Genomic DNA, 19,467 nt, shown 5'->3' with positions numbered 1-19,467 from the left:
GAATTACCTTATCTTGATTTCTTAAAAGTCTGTTTGATCGTGTTGGTATTAAAATATCATATTTAGATATATTAGATAGCTTAGACAGATACCGAGATGTGATTGGTCCAGAGCTCGTCACGTGATATCAATTGCGAGGGTCCAAATTGTTATATTTTCCTGGTTGGTTATATTTTCCTGGTTGGTTAAATTTTACCGGCTGGTGAAATTTTTTTTTCATAAATTTAGTTTTCCCTTAAAATTATTTTTTCCACATTTTCTTTTTCCCAAAAAGGCTTTTTGGGGTAAGAATTTTTTTTTTGATTTTTTTTTTTTTTTCCCAAAAAATTTTGATTTTGATTTTTTTTTTGGTGTAAGGTTTTTTTTTTTCTTGAACTATCTCAACAGATTATTTTTCCGAAATTTTGATTGTCCCCGAAAAAGAAAAAAAAATTCGGGCAAAAAAAATATGGAGCCCCCCCCCCCCCCCCCCACAAAAAAAATCAAGGCTATCTAATATAACAGTTATTGACTGGCATAGGGTAAATAACATTCTTTGGACCCGAAGGGAGTTATATTTTCCCTCGTGACCATATTTTCCCTCGTGACCATATTTTCCCTCAGCGCTGCGCGCTTCGGGAAAATATTACCACTTGGGAAATATAACTCCCTTCAGCCGTCCAAATAATGTTATATTACACCCCCTGTCAGTCAATAACTGTATATTATTAGACAGGGATGCAGCTTCTATCAAGTTGTAGCATTACATGTGAATGTTTTGGGGTAGATACATACAGATACAGATTTGTACATACTTCCCCGACAAATGTCATGTATTGCTCTATATTGTGAACATTCAAGAATATGTTAGTAATGTTGTTATATTCCTTATATATTATATTACTCTTTTATTTTGTGTATGAAAACATGAGTAATGTCTTGCTTATTTTATTAAAAAAACAATATTAATGTGATCATCATTTATTACAAACATGGGTGTATATTTCCATTTATCAACAACTCTGTTTTTTATATTTAACGCGTCATATTTGAACGTTCCTTTGAATTATAATAGAACATGTATAACATATTTCACATCCCTTTAAAGACGAGCCTAAATATCTATGTAAAGCTTAGAATGAATAAAATGCATATGGTAGAAGATCTATTAATTTGTTCGTTATTTATCTACTTGTGTCTTCTTCTTTTTTTTTCTCACCCCCCCCCCCCCCCCCCCTCCCTAGCAAAAGCATCAACAACAACAAATACAAAAGACTCAATATCTATGTAAAGCTTAGAATGAATAAAATGCATATATGGTAGAAGATCTATTAATTTGTTCGTTATTTGTCTACTTGTGCCTACCTCTCACCCCCCCCCCCCCTAGCAAAAGCATCAACAACAACAAATACAAAAGACTAAATATCTATGTAAAGCTTAGAATGAATAAAATGCATATGGTAGAAGATTTATTAATTTGTACGGTTATTTGTCTACTTGTGTCTTCTTCTTCTTTTTTTTCTTTTTTTTTTTTTTTTTTTTTTGGGGGGGGGGGGGTCTTTTGTATTTGTTGTTGTTGATGCTTTTGCTAGGGAGTGGGGGGGGGGGGGGGGGGGGGGTGAGAGGTAGGGAGGTAGGGAGGGAACAGGTGACCTGTGTCCTTTTAAGCCCGATATGGCCTTTAGATTGAATACCCAACAGATGTATGTGGTGTGTGGTATTTGTAGTAAAGGTGTCGTAGTTAAATGGTTGAATCACTTTAAAAAAAAAAAATATTAAAGAAAAAAAATGTTTTATTAAAATAAAAAGTCCGAAAAATAACAATACTATGTTCATATTTTATGATATAAAATGCATTAAAACAAGTGGATTAAAAAAAAATCAGTAATAAGTTAAAGTAGGAAAAACATCACAAATAATAAAACGCAATCAGTTAAAGCAATAGGCTGGTGACTTAAAGGGAGGCTTTACTACTTCAGCAAGCAGGGATTAGACCACCCAGTGAGCCATCGAGGCCACTGTGACAGGTGGCTATCGCATTAACTCAGCTCTCATTTAACATAAGAAAAAGAGGATCTTGGGGGACCAACAGGCACCGATTTGGGAAGTTTTCTATATAGAGGGAGCAAGTAGCTACAAGTAGGACAGTTTGTTTGTTTGATTGATTTTATTTCTGCGTTCAAAAATATACAAATTCAAAGTCAAAGTACAAAATTTCGAACAATAACAAATACAATGAATACAATGTTTACAAAAGTAATTAAATGAAAAATCATGTACAATTATATCATTCGATAAACATGTACGAAGCATACAATAACATAAGAAATATGAAATATTTTCAATAAATTAGAGAGGTAATTTGGAACGCAGGAGACCACCATCGTGAGCGGTTAGGCTGGAAATGGATGGCGGCCTCGTGTGCCTTTAAAGAAGGGAAAACAGAGATGAACAGAATATGTGACAGAAAAGAAAAACAAGAGAAAAAAGCAGAGAGGAAAAAGAAAACAGAAATTTGAGATTAGAGAAAAAAGAAGAATGAGAATAGGCAAGTAAAAAGAAAAGCCAAGCAAAGAATAGGAGACAAGAATAAAGCTGAGAGAGAGAGAGAGAGAGAGAGAGAGAGAGAGAGAGAGAGAGAGAGAGAGAGAGTGAGAGAGAGAGAGGGAGATAATAAATTTGGAAACACCGCGTTACTTTGCAACAGGTGGTGGGTATGATAATAGTAATAATGATGAAAATTACATAAACAGACATGATAGATAGGAAACAAAAGTACGAGGACAAATATCCGATATATATATATATATATATATATATATATATATATATATATATATATAAGTAAAAAATAACAAATAGCATAAACCTCTACAAGGTTGCAAGGTAACAAGCATTTAGAAGTTTCAAAATACATAATTAATTGGTTATTCAGTACCAGCAAGATTAAAAATGCACATAATACGAAAGTGTAAAATAATACATTAATTAATACATTAAGTTCACCCGAACACAATTTTGCCGCTTGATTTTGTTTCAAAACTAAAGCAGATAATAAAATCATTCTCATGATTCCAATAATGTACACACATGTCGATTCCTCAATAGGGTTGACATGCATTTATAATACAACAAACACATGCCATACAACGTCATTAGAGCCCAAATATATTAACTATTTGCCACTTTGAAGGACGACCTGAAACAAGAGAGCAAACTATATGTGCAATAGGACCAGCATATCGCACCATTATCATCGTTAATGAAATGAAAAACGGCCTATCATATTCCTTTTGTCGTAGGTGTGGTACTAGGGAGCCGTGTTCATACCGGTATTTAATCCCTAGAAAGCTTCTTGTATTGGCTGTAAAGACACGCTGCACGTTGTTTTTTTAAGACTCGTTCAGATGATGCGGTACATCGCCGCAAACACAACAACAAACAATTTTGTTTTTAAAGACGCCAAAAAAGTACAAGTTCACTGACTTCTCGTTTACATGCATTTAAATTGTAATACACACATTTCAACGGGGTACCTGTGAACTTGTACTTTTTCCTGGGTTTCAAGAAACGATGTGCTAGAGGAATTGTCGCCGCAGCAAATGGGGGAACACTGTGGCAAGAAACGCAAATCTTGTCCATACGACATTTGAATGTCGGATTTCCAAACTAAGCCAACATCGTACGGACAGTATTATAGATGTATATATGTGTTGAGACGAAACAAATGAGGAATAATACAACAGCTGTTCTAACTTCGCTCAACAACATATGGCAAGGGGTCATTGATATGTGCCATTGTTTTAGCACAGATATCAGCAGAAACGCGGACTACAATTGCCTGTATCATTAGTATTCGCTGTTCCTGTCTGCTATACTGACCGTGTACACTTCTGCAGGGACTGGCCTTTCGATTTCTATTCATATTCCTGGGCTTTTGGAATGTGTTTAGTTTTCTTGTGGTAAGTTGAAAGTTCGTGGATACAAAGGAGATTAATTTTTTGCTTTCTAATCATTAGTGCCGATTGGTACTTTAACCGAATTTTATGATCCGTGTAATAAATATGCGACCGACCCAAATCGATGACACAGAAATCAAACAATAGTCTACGGCTACGCCATGGTATAAGACCGCCATTATTTTAGTACATGCAGTGTTGAATTCGTCAGGTTCATTATGTTGATATCAATGGCTAGATTGATAATTGGGAAGTGATATCAAAAGGTTCATTACAATTTTTTATATATCTAATATAAGTATTTGTAGATGATATTTCTTTCTTTATACCCGTCACCGATGACGTATTTCGTATTTAGGGTGGGGCGTAGACACCGATTCGGTTGCCCTGCTTAGCCAGCCATAGCTGGGGGAGGGGAGAGGCAACTAAGAGCATAACAAGAAATGAGTCAATGTTTAATGTAATTAAAAAAGGCCATGAAAATCCGCAAGGACTGCAAAGTTGACATTCGTTACCAATATACAATCGTCGTGATCATATTATTATCAAATGTAATGCACATATCTTTCTGAAAAGTGCCTCGTTACACATTATTTTATTTGCCTGTTACGAATAATTGTATTTCATAAGTCAGAGAGCGAATTGCATGCATTGATTGTTGCTAGGTAGAACAAATGTATGGATTGTCCTACGGTAATAACAATTAATGCATGCCATTCGCATTCTGACCATTGAAATGCAGGAATTCATAAAAGGTGAATTAAATAGAATTATGCATAACAAATTATTATATTACGAAAGTTATGTAGTATTTAGCACTCTCGATGCCCCCAGTAATGGCGGTAATTGGCATTTCAATGCACGTTCAGCTATCCAAATCAGTGTGTCGGACAATATCTAGCTCATTCCCTCAGTTGTACCATCTTCGATGGCGCCAGGAGACAGTATGTCATTCATGTGCTAAACTGGATCTTCCTTGCAGATACGTAGACAAAAGATTCCTGTCTAGCCTTAAACTAACAGGCCACTTTCAAAGGGAAATAAATTATGCTTTTGAATGATAATTACGTTTCGCTACCACTCGTCTGATAATATGAGAAGTACACAGTGCTTAACTTCACAGGAGGCAAGCTAAAGGAAATGGAGCAAAATTTCCTAAAATATTAATCAAAATTACTCGATTGGGCATGTGTGGGCACTAAACTGACATAAAAAAACATAGATTATAGATTTTCGCACGGATTTACAATGATTATTTATGCACGGATGAATTTTTCTACAAATCAGACATGAATGTTATTTTGAAATAGTCAAACTTGTCATTGACTGCTTTTTTCATGAAGCTACACCTACGACCTACCTATCAATAGAAAATGTACTTTGTACTCCCAAAGAGAATTCTATTGTATCATAATTTGTCCTTCACCACTGCATTCACCAAAGTGACGCGAAAGAGAGAGAGTGCGACGCTCAGAAAATGGTGATTGAGTAATTGTGCAGGAGCTAATATTTCGTTTTCATGACCCCCCCCCCCCCTTTTTACTCTCCTTTTCTGTACATTTCTGTATACCTTCATTTATTTAGTGTACATGTACAAAAGCTAGATAAAGTTGCAAATATCCAATAGCATTTAATTTAAAGAGAAATCCAAATTATAACAGAAAGTAACTCTAAAAGACAGCTGCTGTCTGATTCTTCTGCTGCAGAAAAATCAGAGAAGCAGACTGGTTTGTACGAAATCTTGACAAAAAATAAGAAAGTAATGAGTTGTAATCACTACACGTATGGAAATTTTAAATTGGCAGAAAAAAAATAATAAAGTAATGCGTTGTAATCACTACACGCATAGGGACTTTAAATTGGCTGAATCAGTAATGTAACTGTGATGTAGTGCCGGACAACTTTCCCTTTTGTTCCAACACACAAAACGACTAAAATGTCAATTTTTAAAAAAATGTATGACTCGGCGTGGTCTTTTCTTTTTAGACGACCTGCAATAATATATTTTGAGTAGTAACCCCAAGGGTGAATGCACTAGGGAGAAAAACACATGTGATTATTTAGTATACTCGACAAACAGGAGCGTTATCCGTCATGACGTCACAATCACCTGAACAAAATTGCAAATTTGAGAATCGCATGGCTGTAGGGATCATATAATTCAAACACTCGTATCATTAATGATATATTGTAATTGGTCCGATTTTTTCAAAATTTTCCCGTTCTAACTTTCTGACTTGTGTGCTTTTATTCAAATTAACTTATTACAAGGGTTGGGTTTCTGCCCTATAAGGGGATGGGGCGGGGAGCATACTTCTCTCTTTCTCTTTTCTCTCTCTCTCTCTCTCTCTCTCTCTCTCTTTCTCTCTCTCTCTCTCTCTCTCTGAAGAAAAATATACAAGGATTTCGCCTTTATTAAATGGATAAGATAAAATAGAATTTAAAGAAATAGAAAACCAGCCAATACATATCCGAATGTTTTCTGTTTAATAATGATTTACTGTTCTCTTCGTTCATTCCTCTAATTTCTGTATGAATTCGTTTTTATGTACCTTGTATTTTACCATTGAAGTGATTTGTATATAATTTTATGTTTGCATGTTTTAATATTAAACTGAAGAGTGAATAAAGACTGGACTGAAATGATTAGGGGGAGGGGCACGTGTCTCCGTCACTCCAGTAGGTTCTCCACTCTCTGCGTGTATAATCTGCCTAATATTATGTTGGTCAACTTTTTGCTTCTTACTCTTGGGAACGCAATAGGGACTTTTAGATTTAGACGACGAGAACGTGGACCACCACGTGTGACATCCTTTTAAGGTAATGTGACGTCCTTTTAAGGCACTGCCGGGCACGGCCCAGTGCCTTAACACACTGTCACATGCGGCAGTCTACGCTCTCGTCGTGTAAATCTAAAAGTCCCTAATGTTAAAGAAGTGGGACTGTCAATCCAAATCTTTGCTGTACATAGCACAGATGTAATACCTCAGTTACATATGCAGACCGACACCTGACCGAATAAAAATTAACATTACCTCCATATTGTCCGATGGCTAAACATCGGTCGGTTTGGAGTCGGTGTGGAGTCGGTCTGTAGTCGGTCTAGAGTCGGTGTGGAGTAAGCGGTATGACTCGGGCATGATACCTTAGTCAAAAGAACCAGACCGTTTCCAGACCGGCTACAGACCGAATGAAAAGGAACATTACCTCCATATAGTGACCAATGGCCACACATCGGTCGGTTGGGAGTCGGTATGGAGTCGGTGCGGAGTCGGTGTGGAGTCGGTCTGGCGGTATGACTCGGGCATGAAACCCCAGTTACAAGAAAGAGACCAGTACTAACCGGCTACAGACCGAATAAAAAGTGGCATTACCTCTAACATTTCCAAAGGCCAGATATCGGTCAGTTTGGAGTAGGTTTGAAATCGGTGTGGGGAAGGTGTGGAGTCGATATGGAGTCGTTTTAGCGCTGTGACTCGAGCATGAAACCCCATTTACAAGAAAGAGACCGATTTCAGACCGGCTACAGACCGAATAAAAAGTGGCATTACCTCTAACATTTCCCAAGACCAAATATCGGTCAGTTTGGAGTCGGTTTGATATCTTTGTGGAGTCGGTGTGGAGTCGTCTTAGCGGTGAGACTCGGGCATGATACCGCAGTTACAAGAACGAGACCGTTACCAGACCGACTACAGACCGAATAAAAAGTAACATTACCTCCATTATATTGTCCCATGGTCAAACATCGGTTGGTTTGGAATCGATGTGGAATCGGTCTGTAGTCGGTGTGGAGCCGTTTTTAGCGGTGAGACTCGGGCATGAAACCGCGGTTACAAGAACGAGACCGATACCAGACCGACTATAGACAGACCGAATAAAAGTGGCATTGCCTCTAACATTTCCAATGACCAACATTGGTCGGTTTGGAGTCGGTTTGGCGGTTTGACTCGGGTATGATACCCCAGTTACACTGCCAAACCGACACCAGACCGACTACAGACTGATAGAAAATACCATTACCTCCAACATGTCCAGTTGAGTCGGTGTAGGTTACTGAGATTAACCTGTGCTTTATACAGAAATGAATTCCATTGGAACACGTGCTGGACACGCCTAAGGATTTGAACAAAAGCGACGGGCATAATATGCACGGGTGAACGCTGCTTCGTTGTATCATGGTTGAAGAAGTCTATGGTTGTATTGAAATATTCGAGCAGTAACAGAGAAGACGGGGTAGAGTAAATCTTGGCTTTACATTATTGCACAACGTAGATAGAGGAACGGACTCTTAACTATAAAGCACAATGTCCATAGTTAGGGAGATACAGGAGTGAAAAGCAATTAATGGAATACTACTCCAGCAGATCCACGTGAACATGAACATGCATTGCAGTAGCTTGTCCTAGCATCAAAACCAGGTAATTATCTAGCATAATATCAGTGATGTCCGTTGTTCTTGTTGTTGGTAGTGGTTTTATGGCGTTCATTAAGTATTGATGTCCACTTTAAGGCGAATCTTTTACTATGGTACAACCGGGTGGAAATAAGAGACCCCGGACTTCACGTCATTTGTGACACACCCACACACACCTTTCATCTGCGAGAATCTTTCAGAGTGAAACAGACAGAGACAACAGAAGAAGGAGAAGAGAAGAAGAAGAAGAAGAAGAAGAAGAAGAAGAAGAAGAGGAGAAGAAGAAGAAGGAAGAGAAGAAGAAGAAGAAGAAGAAGAAGAAGAAGGAGAAGGAGAAGGAGAAGGAGAAGAAGAAGAAGGAGAAGCAGAAGAAAAAGAACTTGGAAGAGAAGAAGGACAAGAAGAAGATGAAGAAGAAGAAGAAGAAGAAGAAGAAGAAGAGGAAGAAGAAGAAGAAGGAGAAGAAGAAGAAGAAGAAGGAGAAGGAGAAGGAGAAGGAGAAGGAGAAGGAGAAGAAGCAGAAGCAGAAGAAAAAGAACTTGGAAGAGAAGAAGGACAAGAAGAAGATGAAGAAGAAGCAGAAGATGAAGAAGAAGAAGAAGAAAGAGTAGAAGAAGAATGGCGTGTGAGTAGTGATTTTTCTTGAAGGATAGAATAATGCCGTTTTCCGTTCTTAGGCCTGACGCCTTCAGTAGAGACTGATCAGGGCTTGTAATATGGTCTGCCGGTCGTCTATATATTTTTTCAAAACTTAATTTGTCGTGCACCGGAGTCTTTATTTTATTGGGAACATTTGTCTAAATTGTGTACAGGGTCGCGTTACGAATTATTTCCTCCACCTGTTACGACTAAATGTATTTCAATAGTCAGAATAGTAATTGCAATACAAAAAGTTAGATGGGACAAACGTTATGGTCCGAGGTTCGAAGTCGCCAATATATCTGAAAAGCTTGAGTAGTGATTTTTCTCACAAAGAAATATCGTTAATTTTTCATTATTTAACTAACAAGGAGAAAATCGACCAGATGATAAAATATGAATACAAAATCCTAATTGTGTCAAGAAAGTTACATAATTTGTTCGATAGCAGTTTTAATTTGTGAAAAATAGAAAAGATATTACTATTCTAAAACCTGCATTTTGACACTTTTCCGATTACATCCGGCTCTCGAAAATAAAAATTCTTGTACAGCTCTTAATGATTTTATATTTGAGAGATTAGTGCCCGCACATGCCCAGTCGGGTAATTTTGATTTATATTTCAGAAAGTTGTACTCCATTTCCTTTCGCTTGCCTCCTGTAACGGTAAGCATTGTGTACTGCTCGTATTATCAGACGAGTGGTATAGCGAAAAGTAATTATCATTACAAAAGCAAATTTCCCTTTGAAAGTGGCCCGTTAGTTTGCAGCTGGGCAGGAAATTTTTGTCTTCGTATCTGCAAGAAAGATCCAGTATCAGATCCGACATATTTTCTCCTGGCGGCATCGTAGATGGTACAAAGGGAATGAGCTACATGTCACTATGAATATGACGGACAAAGAAAGCGGACAAAATATGCAGTTCCTCATTCTACCCTCAACAATTGCTGTGGTAGACAAAGGAACATCCATTCACTGCTATTATGTAAAAATGTGTAGAACAGGTGTCACATGCATATTCACCTGTGCTACTTATTTTTTTACATAATAGCAGTAAAGGGATGTTCCTTTGTCTACCACAGCAATTGTTGAGGGTAGAATGAGGAACTGTATATTTTGTCCGCTTTCTTTGTCCGTCATATTCATAGTGTGTGGCTCCATCTCTTAAAACTTTTTGGTCTGGCAATCCTCAACTTGAGTCCCAGGGGACGGTTCGAATCACAGCCCGGCACTAGGGACTTTTAGATTTGCGTGGACTGATACGTGTGACGTCCATTCAAGGTAGTGCATTAAAAGGACGTCGATCGTAGTGTAGTAATAGGGACTTTTAGATTTGCACGTAAACAGCTTTGACTGCAACGTGTGACGTCATTTTAAGGCACTGCGCATGCGTTACGTCGTCTCAGTCGGCGATCGAGAATGCGTCAACCTTGATTTTCCTAAATCTAGTACATACATACCTACATATTGATATTTATATAGCGCCTTTACATGCTTAAGGTACTAGTATGCCGCGTGCGCATAAAATATACAGTTCCTCAGCTAGACAAAGGAACATCCCTTCCCTGCTATTATGTAAAAAATGTGTAGAACAGGTGTCACATGCATATTCACCTGTTCTACACATTTTTACATAATTGCAGTGAAGGGATGTTCTTTTGTTGAGGGTAGAATGAGGAACTATATATTTTGTCCTCTTTCTTTGTCCGTGATGTTCATAGTGTTACTTCCTGCATGCATGTATATCGTCGAGTGCAATCTAAAAGATTTCTAATTGTAGTCAACATGGGCAGTTGAGTACGTTGACACGCATGAACAGTCGGCGTTCGTCGTGTTCTCGTCCACTCAATCTAAAAGTCTATAGTGTTCGGTCATCCATGACAGTAATAACGGAAGGAAAGCAATGCAGCTATAGTATGAATAGAAAGAATACAATGCTGTTTTTTTTTCTTCATTTGATACGCTACCAGTACCAGACTACAAATAGGCAGACATTCAGCGTGATGAGCTAGCAACATACAATGGCGTGGCGTAAGTCCAGACATTGAGGAGGCAGGGTCAGCATGGGGGTGGTGAAGGGGGGGGGGGGGGGGCTCCAGCCTCACTCGAGACATGATATACACAGGCTCTGAATAGGGGAATGGGTTTGCAGGGTGCCATATTGTTCATTTCCTTGTCCTTTCCCTATTTCTCTCTCACCTTTCTTTTTCATTTTTTTCTTCGTCCTTTTGATGTCTGGGGGGGGGGGGGGGGGGGGCTTATACCCCTGCAGATATAACATCACCAAAACACATGTCATTTCTAAGTGGGTCCATGTGTATGCTATCCCCTCTTCGCCCTCCTGCTGTAGACTTGAATGTTAGACAGGAAAATTATAAACCTATGGGCCCGGATTCACAAAGCAAGGTTTGAGCTCAGACCAAGGTTTGTCGTCAAACCTCCTTTTGTTTCGCCAAACCTCCTTTTGTTCTTTACAAACCAGGTTTGTAAAAAGCGCGTAAAACGCGTCATTTGACGTACGAAAACCAAGGTTTGTCGACAAACCTCCTTTGTGAATTCGGGACATGATGTACACCCTCTGATTTATGGTTGTACGTTTTAGTCATTCATATTTTGATTGCTTATTGTGTTGTACATTGACTTTGTAAATTGACTTTGTAATTTGAGCAATGTCAGCTTTCCAGCTGCATGTTCTTTTATTGTAATAGCCCGAATCAATTCAATTATCATTGTTGAAATATGCGTTTCAAGTACGTTTTCAAAGTGATTCTTTACATGACAAAGATTAATTCACTTGTTAATGTTTTTTTAATATCTTGTCTGATCCATTTGTAAATCAACATGGCAGTTTTCAAATACATGTACCAGCCAGTGCACATGTGGCTTTTATTTTTAAAGGTAATATAAAGTTTTGGTATGGGGTCATGAATTTGGTTCAAGTAAACATATTGGAAGCATATGCGATCTACAATAATCAGTGATCGTTCTCGATTTTAAAATCGAGTCTAAAGTTATGAAAATGTAATAATAAACTATTTATGTTGTGTAACTCCCTCTCAAGGTCAAGATATTAATCAAGCTATACAAAAATGTTTCTTGACTAAACTCGAACAATTAGCTATTCCCGTTTGGAATTATATATCACAACTACATATTCTGATATTTTCATGGCCGCAGCTACCATTGTACGGCCGTATGCGCTATTTGAAATTTATCAAAATTTACTGGGAGCACCGGTACATTGTTATTTTTCATTTTTCTCGAGAGCAGAAGTGTTTCAGGGGATAATTTTCTAGTGCTTATAATACAAATACAGGGGCATCCAAATGTATCAAAATTGTAAAGAATCACTATCCACCCTATTTTCTAAATTTCCCAAAATTGTGGATTACCTTTACAGGGTTTACATGATTTAATAGAAAATTGGTATTGCACCTAAGCGTGACGGGTAATTTACAGCAAAGGAAATTATATTCTGCACAAACATGCAAGAAAAAGAATGGCACTAGAAAAAGAAAAAAAGTAGTCTTATGAGAGTGTGCAAACAAAAACATTTTTGACGATGCTTCAATGCATTACTGATATAAAGGGTGAAAACTGCGTGTGTCGTCATCAAAACTCTCTCGACCAGCTTTGAAGAGAGGTGCCCGCCCATTGTTCATTTGTTTTGACTGTGGAGTAGGCAATAGCATTGTCCTCTAATGTTCCCTCCAGTCTCTCATGGATATCCTTCGGCTCCTTCTTCGGGAGCACCATGAAATGAAAGACTGCACTTTGCTGAACAACATCCATTGTCATAGTCCCAAGTACTCCAATTTCGTGATGCTAAACTTAAAGGGATAGTTGAGTTCTGTTGCAGAGGGCGCTACCAAAAAAGAATTGTGAGATAATGAAAACCTGAGTGTCAAATTTGAAAGAACATACAATTTAAATGACAAAATCATCTTTGTTTGATCCAAATCGGTTCAGAGACGGCTGAAATATCCATAAATATCCACTAATACTTGTGTACCACCACAAATATTAGATAATTTGAAAAAGCCGTTGAATAAACGAAATAGCGCCTTTTTATGTCGTATTTCAGCCAATGCCGATGTTGGCTTTTTTTGTTGGCATTTTCGTGTTGGTTATATTACGCACCACCAGCCGGCTCATGTTATGTTATTTTTTTTAATTAAATAATTAGTTAACGGTCACCGTATTTTTTTAAAAAGTGGAGCTGAATTGGTATGGTCGTATTGGCTAAATTCCACACATTTTGGGGTCTAGAATTCCCTTCATCGCAATTTTAGGTTCTAAAAGGGCACTAGATCTGTCAAAGATAAGAAAAAGACCAATAACCATGCACTTTGAAGGCATTTGTCGTCTGAAAACAGAACTCAACAATCCCTTTAAAACGTGCCCCACAATCGAATGATGAAAAAAAAAAATAGAAAAAGACAAAACAGACGGAAGGGAGGGGGTGGGAGAAAAGAAGATGTTATGGAAACATTTGTTGAACACTGAAGCTTTGTTTGAATATCTGTAGTCAGTACATCAGTAGATCATGGTCTCCTTTTCCTTTTGAATGGTTCATCGGACGGTTATGCATCCGAACAAATCCAACACTGTCTTCTACCGGAGAAACTCTAAGCTTGGTTTTCCCGTCGGCACTTATTTATCTTAAGTTGTATCTACGGATCAGTTCAGGATTTCGACATTCTTCAAAAGGTGGACAAAGAGACCATTGAAACCCATCGCAGTCCTTTTGACCAGACTGATTATGCCGACTGTATTTTTTAGGGGATTTAGATTACGTTTTTTCTTCTTCTTCTAAGGTTGAGTCCTTCCTGATTGAGGTCGGAAGTGTCTTACGGAAAGTAATATAAAAATGAGGATGTTGTTGGCCTAGCTGGCCACGAATCATAGGGCTGTCATACTGTAGAACATTACATTCGCGACTATTGGTATTGTTGTTACATTACTGTCTATTTATCTAAAATAATTGAAATATTTTCATCCATTTTTCTTGCAGATGTACAACTGAATATTTGACCATCCCAGACTAATATAAGACGTACCGAACGAGTGCGGTAGAGGATTCTCTCGTTTGTGTTACCTCTGAGTCGCCAGCCATGGATTGCTGCAGGGACCTTTGCTCCAACATCAGCCGGAGGAAACACCTTGGCACTCATGAGGAGCTTTACGAGACTTCCCTACGCCGTTCCTTAACCACATTCCAGCTGACGGTCATGGGTATGGGTGCCATGATCGGGGCCGGTCTCTACGTGCTCTCTGGAGTGGAAGCCAAGGAGGTCACAGGACCTGCCATTGTTGTCTCCTATGCCATTGCCACTGTTGCCGCCATACTGTCAGCTCTGTGCTACGTAGAGTTCGCGTGTAGGATACCCAAGACAGGGTCTGCGTACACCTTCACCTACGTCGCCATAGGTGAAATATGGGCTTTCCTTATCGGATGGAACTTGATCCTGGAATACGCCATATCCGCCGCCTCGGTAGCCTCCTCGTTCGTGGGTTACATGGATTCTTTGACTGGGTACAAGATAAGAAACTATACCGTTGAAACCATCATGGGTGGGGAGCTATGGGACGTTCCATACATAGCGCCGTACCCGAATCTACTCGCCTCTTTATTAATTATTTTAATATCGATATTTATAGCGGCAGGGGCCAACGTGTCTGTAGGGGTCACCGTTGTGCTCATGGGCGTCAACATCGTGGTCATCGTCATTATCGTTGTGTTGGGGTTCATGAAAGCCGATATCAAAAACTGGCAGGATTACGGTGGTTTTGTACCTAACGGACCTGCGAGCGTGATTGCGGGGGCGGCGACCCTCTTCTACTCGTTCGTTGGCTTCGATACAATCGCCATTGCCAATGAAGAGACGCTGAACCCCAGGAAAAGCATCCCGAGAGCTACCTTCATGTCAATCCTGATAACCAGTGTGTGCTACATCCTTGCATCCGCTGTGCTGACCCTCTTGGTTCCTTACCCACAGTTGGATGAAGAATCGGCATTCGCAGCTGCCTTCCAGCAACGCGGTATCGAGTGGGCAAGGTGGATGGTGGCTGTGGGAGCCCTATGTGCAATGTTTACCACGATCGTCATGTCTCTCTACAGCCTCCCAAGGTCGATCTACGCAATGGCTTCTGACGGACTACTCTTCGATTTCCTAGGAACTGTAAATCAATACACCAAAGTGCCTGTTTATGCAGTTCTCTTCTCCATGGTTCTTGTGGTCATACCTGCCATGTTCTTTACCTTGTCTCAGCTTGTTGAATTCCTCTCCATTGGTGTTCTTCTCGGATATGCTTTCGTGTCAGCTGCGGTCATTACCCTTCGCTACGGACCCGATGATATAACGACGGGCAACGATGCAAGCTTGGAGATGACATCATCACCCAATGGACATGATGATCAGAAACCCTCTGCGCAGCCCCTTGATGATAACTCAAAACTTCTGGACTCAACGTCCGCGGCTGTCCCAGGAACTCTCAAACACCAATTTCGTTCAACACCACTCCTGCGCGCTCTTGCTCGCCTTAGACCAGGAGTCGCAGTCAAGATCGGTCTCTGGGTTTCTATTTTCTTCATGTCCTGTACTCTTTCTCTCGTGGAGTACGGTAGCTCTGACATAGCTGCGCCTAAGGTGTGGGCCATACTACTTCTCATCTTCTTCAGCGTCTGCACTCTTCTAAGTTTTCTCGTCATCACTATTCACTACCAGAATGTAGATACACAGGACTACTATAGGGTAAGCAGAAATATATTTCATACAGAAAACTTTCAGCGCTTGGGGTAATCATAAGAATGTAGTTTAGCCTTCTAATAAGCTTATAATTTAGTACGCAAGTTTTCATCCACTCCTGTTCACTCTCTCAAGTCTAGTGATTCGCACGGTTTCTTGCTGTCTGCTTGGTTTCGAACCCGGGACCTCTCAGTTACGATACCACTGTCCTATCATTAAACCGTCTCCTTCTTTATGGTATGATCAGTAATTGAATTTGCATATATTATTGAATCATCTTTCTTTGTGTTTGTCTTTATCACAGGTCCCATTTGTTCCACTTTTTCCATGGCTTAGTATTTTTGTCAATGTAGTACTGCTGATGAAGCTCAGACCGATCACGTGGTTACGTTTCCTGGTTTGGGTCACCGTAGGTAAGTTCAATTTGCATGTCATTTACATATGCAAATGAGAGGATCATGCCCGATCGACCAATCAGAATCTTCCAAATATTTGGTCCTCGTTTGATGCTGAGAGACTTGAAATATTAAAAGTAGGTCCTACAGTGTTGCTCGACTCATATGAAAGTTCACTACTTACATAATGTCTTTTCAATCATGGTCGGAATAACATTTTTATAACCATACATTTTTGTAATGATAATTTTATAATAGTTTTTAATAGCATAAACCTTTTGCTGATCCTCCAAAAGATTTCATGTTGTCTTTCGTGTGGATTATATAATTTGCGTGCCGTCCTGTCTGGGTATTACAAATACTTAACTAACCATCCCCTCCTGCCCCCTTCTTCCCTCGCCGAATGCAGTGATGGTAGCATTCCTTTGCTCGAGACTAGATGTATCACATTTTCACTAAAAATAGATTAATTCATCCCGGATGCGCTATTTTTCTGGATAATGCAGCATTTAATATTTTCAATGCATATAATATCTTCCTAGTCTTGCTTTTCGTCAACAAGGCTTGGATATTAATCCAAGTAATACCAGATATTCATGAAAATGTAGAGCTTTATGCTTTGTTGTACACATTTCTAAGTAGGGGAATTTTTAAAGAGCAACTTTTTTAAAATGTACTGTACATATCCAGATTTCTCCTCAATATGGTTTCCAACACAGACCAATTAGATCATAATATAATGAAAAGAAAGTTGATTTGAATATCATGGAGTTACAAATTTATGCTGCAGATCCCACATCATCGTTAATACACATAATATGCATGCAGATACAACAAATTTAACGGGGAAATATGACACCTTCCAGAGAATGTGCAGCTGTCGACGTGGTATAGTTTACAGCCCATATATACCATAATACCAGCATACATTGAGCAATAATAGCCATAGTCGACCTAAACACAGCTTTCGCATCTGAACCGTACGAAGTATAATATTCATTGGCAAATTAATTCAATCGAAATATCTGTAATACTATAAATCACTCTAAAGGCATCGAAAACTCGCATGTGGTGTAGGTTTGACCTCGGGAAGTTTTAAATGTTAGGTCATACAACCTTTGTGAAAGGTAACATCTACTTTGAGTGCCAAGTGAAGGTCAACATCGTGTGAACACGGCTAATGCAAAGTAAAATATGATTCCTATGTTTTACGAGCAGTATAAATTCTTCCCTCTTACAAACACCACTTGGGAGATTGCAGGAAATAGAATTAAAACATGGTGGTGAAAAAGAGCAAAATTTAGATGGGATAAAAGAATTGATCATTTGAATTCCCATTTCTTAATTTTCTAGGTTTATTCATCTATTTGGTATACGGGTATCGCCACAGCAAGGCCGGGAGAATCTCGCGGGAGAGACTTAACAATGAAAGCACGGATGTTGGCAACCATGGCAACGGATCAACCGAGAATGCTGCGTCGTATGGAAGTACCAATTAGAAGGACAGGAAAACAGGAATTGGAACCAAAGACTGCTTTTGATCTCCGTTTAAAAGCTAAATATGAGAAATGAGAGATATTCTTATATTATATTTGTTATAGGGAACATGGGAGTTAATAGGAGAAAATTGGGTTAATTATTTTCTAACTCTTAGGCAGGATATTCATTTGGATAAAATATATTCATATATTATATTTAGAATTATAATTCATTAGCGGTGATTGCAATATTTCTTTCTTTTTCACTATAAACAATAAATTCATCCCACATTTAAAAACGAAAAATGAAATGGAAAGGACTATTTTCCTATATATCAACAGCTAACGTTTGTAATTCGCATTCTGACTATTATGACTATTCAAATACAATGATATATAACAGGTGAATGTAATAGCCTGTTGCTAGGTAAACTTCGATGAATTGTGACATTGGCTTAAGAAATGCACGAAGAGGTCATAGTGTTCCGTGAGTGTAAAAACAAATATAAGTCTGATTTTTTAACGCATTGAATTGTAGTCCTATAGTTCAAATTATTGAGCCAAATAGCTGCCTTTAAAACTTGAAGCTTTTTTTTTGCATTAGAGGTCACGAGTGTCTTCCAGTAAAACTTAAAGCCTTTTTCTTTGTTACGTCACGAGTGTCTTCCGTTAGAAGTGTACCTAAAAACTTGTGATAATTGTGTAGATGATTAGCTAAACAGCAATAGACAGGTAGAATCAGTGAAACGCAAATTGAGCATAATTATATAAAAATGTATAGATGAAAGAAATGAGATTTTCTTTCTATCAGATTGGGAACTAAGGTCATGTTTCTTAGTGACGTTCCAAAGTGATTATGGAATCGATGAGATTGATAAATGGATTCTAGATCATATAATGAAAGGAAAGTTGATTTGAATATCATGGAAGAACAAATTCCATGCTGCAGATCCCACACTATCGAAATATTCTCTTTTTTCACTGAGTGCATCAATTGATATTTTTAATAATAATAATAATAATAATAATAATAATAATAGTCCACTCCACATTTTATTAAACCGAAACGGAAATTCTTTTTGCCCAATTGATCGTGAGCCCGGCAGCCACTGAGCAGCGCCAGATCGACGTTGCTCTATCCCTTATTGTTCAATGTGATGTTGATCGTTTTAAAATAATAATTTCAGATTATATACCAAATAGATCGAGTCAAAGCTCTTTTGCCAATATATTACAGACTATATCTTCTATTTTAGTATTTCTGATGATCCTGTCCAGATGATGGCCTTACTGGAGTGTGGATCAGACCAAATATGTGGACGTGTCGTGACATAGTGGAACTTTCACTTGACTCTCAATTCCAAGTGTTGAGGGTTCGGGTCCTAACCCGGTATTAAAGGTACTATGTCCCATATGCAGGCCAAAAAATGAGAAGGTTAAATTCCAAAGGCATTCGACAGACAATAGTACTAATTTAGAATTTCCCTCAAAACGAAATGGTTTGAAAATGACTTTTAGTGGGAAAATAACGACCATCAGTTGTCGAATCGACTAAAGTGATTGCAATCACTTAAGTAATATTCTGATTTTCAGACCCTTTTACCGAATGGTTGTACGATTTGTGCTGCACAGATTCAATCAGTTTAATTTTGGCCGTTATAAGTAGTGGGTTATTGATGTAGACAAATGTTTATCTATAGACAAATGTTTATCTACCCGTTACAGCTCATTTTATGTATGTTATTACCAAAGAAAATATGATGTTAGTCAGTCACTCAATAGTGTATGACAGTGAAGTCTAGAGTGTAAACTGGTTTCGTTGCCTAATCTAAATAATAGGATACTTCTTATATT

The 19,467-nt window shown here is 38.5% G+C and overlaps 1 protein-coding gene across 2 annotated transcripts; it reads left to right on the top strand.

Annotated features, from left to right (window-relative positions):
• Positions 1–3,767: 3,767 nt before the first annotated feature.
• LOC100887921 (cationic amino acid transporter 4) lies at positions 3,768–17,653 on the top strand. 2 transcript variants are annotated; one of them, XM_011677970.2, is made up of 4 exons: positions 3,768–3,941; positions 14,006–15,746; positions 16,045–16,153; positions 17,489–17,653. In XM_011677970.2, exons 2-4 carry the CDS (start codon positions 14,106–14,108, stop codon positions 17,632–17,634), a joined length of 1,896 nt encoding a protein of 631 aa, XP_011676272.1. In that variant the 5' UTR covers positions 3,768–3,941; positions 14,006–14,105; the 3' UTR covers positions 17,635–17,653. The 2 variants fall into 2 exon arrangements, with proteins under 2 accessions (XP_011676272.1, XP_003731489.1); XM_003731441.3 differs by lacking the exon at positions 3,768–3,941 and adding an exon at positions 7,967–8,356.
• Positions 17,654–19,467: the final 1,814 nt, after the last annotated feature.

Source organism: Strongylocentrotus purpuratus, unplaced genomic scaffold (genome assembly GCF_000002235.5).
Source record: "Strongylocentrotus purpuratus isolate Spur 01 unplaced genomic scaffold, Spur_5.0 spur5_scaffold_16, whole genome shotgun sequence".
Classification (NCBI taxonomy): Eukaryota; Metazoa; Echinodermata; class Echinoidea; order Camarodonta; family Strongylocentrotidae; genus Strongylocentrotus; species Strongylocentrotus purpuratus.
This window is presented reverse-complemented; position numbering and strand designations above follow the sequence as displayed.